The following is a 5,093-nucleotide window of genomic DNA, read 5'->3' as shown; positions in this document are numbered from 1 at the left end:
TTTCCGCGTATTTCAAAGGGTTGAGTAAAGTCTTCCCAAAGACGCAGTTACTCATAGCCTTAAAAGCTTTTTTCTCGGTAGATGAGGTGGCCGCTGTCCTCGCTTCGATGTTAGTTTTAATGAAATCGTTCATGTAAGCACTTTGATTGAATTCATAGATTGAATGAACAGCTTCCAGTTCCAGACCTAACTCCATATACAGCTGAAGAAGGGGGAGTGAAATAAGATACTCCTTTTTACTACGGTGGGTGGCCATAAGTTTTTTGCACTTTACACCCATTTGTCCTCCTTCCTTCTCTAGCACGTTTTTACAATAGGGAGATAGATTTCTAAAGGTGACTTCTTCATGAGATAAGCATAGGGGAAGTTCATCTGTCGCTCTAGCAACTTCTTCCGAAGGTACTTTTGTAGTGACGAGGAGCCAGTATCCCTTGTCTTCATTCGTGATAACATTTTCAATACCTTTTCCTAAAAACAGATCTTTTTCTTCATCGGAAAGTTTACGAATCCCACCGGAGGGGAGGTTTCTAGTCATGACTGTTGCGTATAGAGAGTTGAAATCCAAATATAGAATGTAAGAGCTTTGGTGGCGGTCTGGATTAAAAGAAGAATTTATTTCACGGTTGTTGGCTGTGAATGACTGACGCACAACGGAAGTGAACCCGCCCCTCACATTGTGCCTAATAAGATTATACAATTCTTCATCATAGACGTGATCCAACTCGATGTTACTCATTTTAAGAAAGCTGTCGAAAGCGTAGGATGGAAGTGAAACATAGTGTGGTAAATCAAGACCGTACTTACTATAAAGAATATCACGCCACCAAATGAGAATATCCCCTAATAGGCTAGTGTCTACAATGAGGTATAGGAGGAGAAAATCCTTCAGAGTTTGGCATTTGGCGATAGTCCAAACACGCTGGGCGCGTTTATACTCCTCATCCGATAGATCACACGCCTTTAGCCTGTTGTAAAATGCCGATTGAGGGGGTAACTGCCTTTCCTCGAGTTTTGAAAGACTATCTATATAGTCATAGCAGAAAGGTAATTTACCCCGAATAATTTCACCCCTAAGTTCCTCATTCTTTATCTCACTTAACATTTCCTCCGTTAATCGTGCTTTCCTTCCATCCCTAAAATATTCAGAAGCTAAACTATCCAAAGAAGACCCAAGAAAGGCTAGAGAGTCGAGAAAAATTAAATTCCCAACAGACATTCGCTGAATTTTTAGACCTTGTTTCGTCATGATACTGATTTGGACTTTATCTTTAAGATCCTTAAGGATGAGGCCTAAGTCATAACTCGAATTGTGGGCAAAAACAGGGAGATGAGTTTTTTGTTCGCGGCATGATAAATTACATCGCCTACAGTACGCCCCAATAAAATTGTTATTAGGACTGGCGTGGTCGTGATGTCTATGTTTATCGCTCCCGTCTTTGAATGGTGTCTTGCACAATTGGCATACGTCCTGCTCAAGGAAAGCCCTTTCATCCTCCGCTGTCATATGAATGGGGAAAGTTCGCCATTGCTTTCTGATTGTCTCCCAACAAGCATTAAGGTCTGCCAGAAACTTGTCAACGCAATCGTTTCCGCAATAATAACTCGAAGCCACTCTTTGACCTAGACAATCGAAAATGATGTAGCAGTACGCTATTGATTTATGTATTGTCTCCACACCATACGCACCGGGAGATTTCTCTAAAGCTGATTCCATATCAAAGACGCAAATATAGGAAAACTTTTGCGTCTTATGCTGATTTCTAAACCTTACTGTGCTTCCGACTGGGGGAAAATTCAACGTTACAGCGAGATCACAAGTGGCTTCATGCTGTTCTTGCTTAGAGGTTGACGAATGCTGTGATAGACAGTTATGGCAAAAGTACAGAGGGTCGAGAGATCTTACCCGGGCAAAGGATTTCACGAAGGAATGAAAATCCTTAATGAGGCATGTATGTTCCCCATCTAAGAGGAGAAGTGGGACTATGCTTGGAAATTTTTTCATTCCCCGCCTCGACAATTGCAGCAGGTACCTTCCGTCCGCGGATTTTTCCATTTCGTAAACGTAAATGGAGATATGATTTGCCAACTCGAGGCGTGGAATGTCTTCCCATTGGATGGGGAATGTGAGTTGGGAAAAATTAACGTATTCCGAGCAACGTTGAATACTATTTACAGTGCGATAAATATTTTTCCAGCGTGGAGATGGCTGTTGTTTAGCGATAAAGTAGGCAGCCAGACACTGAATTAGGCAGGAATTCCCAATTCCAGAGGGATTAAAAACTGCATGACTTCCACGGACTTCTTTCTTAGGAAAAATGTATGCACCCATTCCAGACATTACAGCTTGGCGGTGAAAAAATAATTTAAAATTTTTGACGCCTTCAACTGTCCACCCACTCCCCCTTAATTCACTGCTTATTTGTGGGAATTTCTCTTCAATGAAATTTTCCCATTTATCTAAGAGCTTATTGATTTCACTAGCGTTAATAATCGTCGCTGGGAGCCAAAGCTCCATAGGTTCGTTTTCCGTTTCCCCTAATTTTTGAAAGCTTAGCTTCTTCATACTAGAGTTCAAAAGTCCCACAATCTTGGCTGTAAATGTTTTGTTTTTAAAATAATGACCTATTCGCACACTAATATCATCCCTACAAATTACCATAAATAATGTTGGGTCACCTACTGAGGGGGCTGAGAATTCTTCAACAACGTACAGGTCATTGAAGGCGGTCTCTCTATTAATGAGAATGAGTGGTGGTCCCGTATCAGGGGTCGAGGCGGGTCCCCCAGGTGTAGGAGGCTGCCCACGTGAAACTTCACCTGCTGAGGCGGCAGCCATTGTAGGTAGAGACGGTGTTGTTTTCTCCGGTAATTCCCCTCCAACCGTTTTTGTGGATGTAGGAATTGCGTAATGAGGCGTTTTATTTACAGGTAATTCCCCTCCGTCCGTTTTTGTGGATGTAGGAATTGCGTAATGACACGAATTTTTTACCGGTAATTCCCCTCCAGGAGTAAGCACTGGAACGAGAGAAAAAAAGCTTCTGTTGTAGTTTATTTGAAAGGAGTAAGACAAATTTTAAGCATGCATTGTAAAGCCAAATTGTAACACACGTAATGATTGCAATAATCCTGGGGTTGAATATTTCGAAAATAGATAATGGTACTATACATTACATTTTTATATTAATCAGTACTTACTTGCATAATATTTCTTTCGTTTTTTGAGTGGGAGATGGGACTCACTCTTTTCAATTTTTCTTTTCGCCCTCTGCTTCTCTAAAATAAGAAAGGAAAAAAAGTAATAGCTAATTCACGACACTTAACATAATCGCAATATTCACATCATAAATATTTTCGAAATTTCAGTGATAAGGCTATATTATACCTGGTGAGGAATTTTCCATGCTGCAAATCACGCTTGCACAACTGCTGGAAGCGCGCACACCAACGAAACTGGGCCCCCCGAGGGAAGCAGTGGCGGTCGTAAACGTTAAAACAGTGGCAGGTCGGTCGGCGAATCCTTAATCCTTAAAACTGGCGGCCCGGGTGCGTGTGTACGTTTGTGTTTACGCGCGTACTATATATAGTGGAGTCACTTCGACCTTAGGCACACACGGTAAGTTCACCAACTGAAGTCATTTCAACCTTTGACACACACGGGACCTTACAGAAAACAAGCATGGAATACTCGTACAAGAACGATGCCCATCTTCTGGATGAGGAGGTTGCCTGCTTCCAAAGGAGTGAGTTTTTTCAAAGTATTTTCATTGGAAGTTTTGAAGTTCCTTAAAATAAACAGATATTAGGTACTATGTTTCTTATATTAATCTAGGCATGTATTTTGATGTGTGTGTGTGTGTGTGTGTGTGTGTGTGTGTGTGTGTGTGAGCCTTGATTATATTTCTGAAACTTATATTTCAATGTTTATTCCCGTAGGTGTGTATATTCCTCTGATTGATGAAGCACAAATTCGGCGAAACCTGGAAAATGTTCGGAAGGTCAAGAAGGACCTTCAAGGAGGTATACAGGAAGGAGAAGCAGCCGCTGAGCAGATGGTGAAGCAGTTGGGTACCTATATGGTAAACCCACAACAAAGCATGCTACCTTCGAATATCAGCGAAGAAATTGTAGCTACCCTCAAAGATCATGAGACTACTGTGAAGTTATTGAAGAAGGCTCTCGAAGGATGTCTTCCTCGAGAGAAGTTCTACATAGGACTACTATCAATAGCAGTTAAGAGACGGGAAGAAGAAGAGGCACGTCATAACAACACACAAGTCGATTTCATGTTGGGTGTCATAACAGAGACGCCGTCATCAACGGGTGTTGATATCTCCATGGGAGAAGTGGGGCCTACCAACGAGACTTGTTCCGGGGACGTGGTCCTGGAGCGGGGAGAGACTCTCTCAGATTCGCAGGTTTTGGTCACGCTCTGCGAAATGGAAGCGGAGGAAGAGAACAGGAAGAGGAAGGCCCGTGAAATGGAAGCAGAGGAGGAGAGTCGGAAGAAGAAAAAATCCAGAGGGATAGGTAAAACCCCCAAGGATAATTTAAGGGTGTCGTTATCTCGTCCCTTTAAAAAAAGGGGCGAGAGTAACAATATCCCTCAAATGAAATACGGGGAAAACAGTTTCCCCGACCCCGATGAGGTTGATTTTCAAATATTATAAGTTTTTCATATAAATAGCTTGTACTTCCATTCATATGATATTTTCATTGGAAGTTAGGCTGTCTGTATTCATTTTACAGTAATTTTGATGTTTCTTTTAAATAAACAAATATTAAGTACTATGTTTCTTATATTAAACTACCCATGGAGTGTGTGTGTGTGTGTGTGTGTGTGTGTGTGTGTGTGTGTGTGTGTGTGTGTGTGTGAAGCCATCTTAGCGTTATCCTCAAATATGCTAGGGTAAGAGTTGGAAGGTCAACCACATTCTCTGAAGGGGCGTGGTTAGCCCTATCTACGGGTGGAGAACGGAAGGCGAAGGGTTAGACCTGTGACCGGAGGGGAATGGGACTCGGGCGGATTGGGACAGGTGCTATTATTCTTATTATTTTTATGATTATTATTTTTGATAATAATAATAATAATAATA

The 5,093-nt window shown here is 41.7% G+C and overlaps 1 protein-coding gene across 1 annotated transcript; it reads left to right on the top strand.

Annotated features, from left to right (window-relative positions):
- Positions 1 to 3,368: 3,368 nt before the first annotated feature.
- Positions 3,369 to 4,767, top strand: LOC137652118 (uncharacterized). Its single transcript, XM_068385323.1, has 2 exons — positions 3,369 to 3,740; positions 3,934 to 4,767. Exons 1-2 carry the CDS (start codon positions 3,677 to 3,679, stop codon positions 4,665 to 4,667), a joined length of 798 nt encoding a protein of 265 aa, XP_068241424.1. The 5' UTR covers positions 3,369 to 3,676; the 3' UTR covers positions 4,668 to 4,767.
- The last annotated feature ends 326 nt before the right edge of the window (positions 4,768 to 5,093 follow it).

The sequence above is a fragment of the Palaemon carinicauda genome, chromosome 13 (assembly GCF_036898095.1).
Source record: "Palaemon carinicauda isolate YSFRI2023 chromosome 13, ASM3689809v2, whole genome shotgun sequence".
Taxonomy (NCBI): Eukaryota; Metazoa; Arthropoda; class Malacostraca; order Decapoda; family Palaemonidae; genus Palaemon; species Palaemon carinicauda.
This window is presented reverse-complemented; position numbering and strand designations above follow the sequence as displayed.

Excerpts from the sequence above, each read along its gene's own strand:
- LOC137652118 (XM_068385323.1), top strand. The coding sequence starts at position 3,677 with ATGGAATACTCGTACAAGAACGATGCCCATCTTCTGGATGAGGAGGTT. Across the intron at positions 3,741-3,933 it reads GGTTGCCTGCTTCCAAAGGA|GTGTGTATATTCCTCTGATT; the intron begins GTGAGTTTTTTC and ends TTATTCCCGTAG.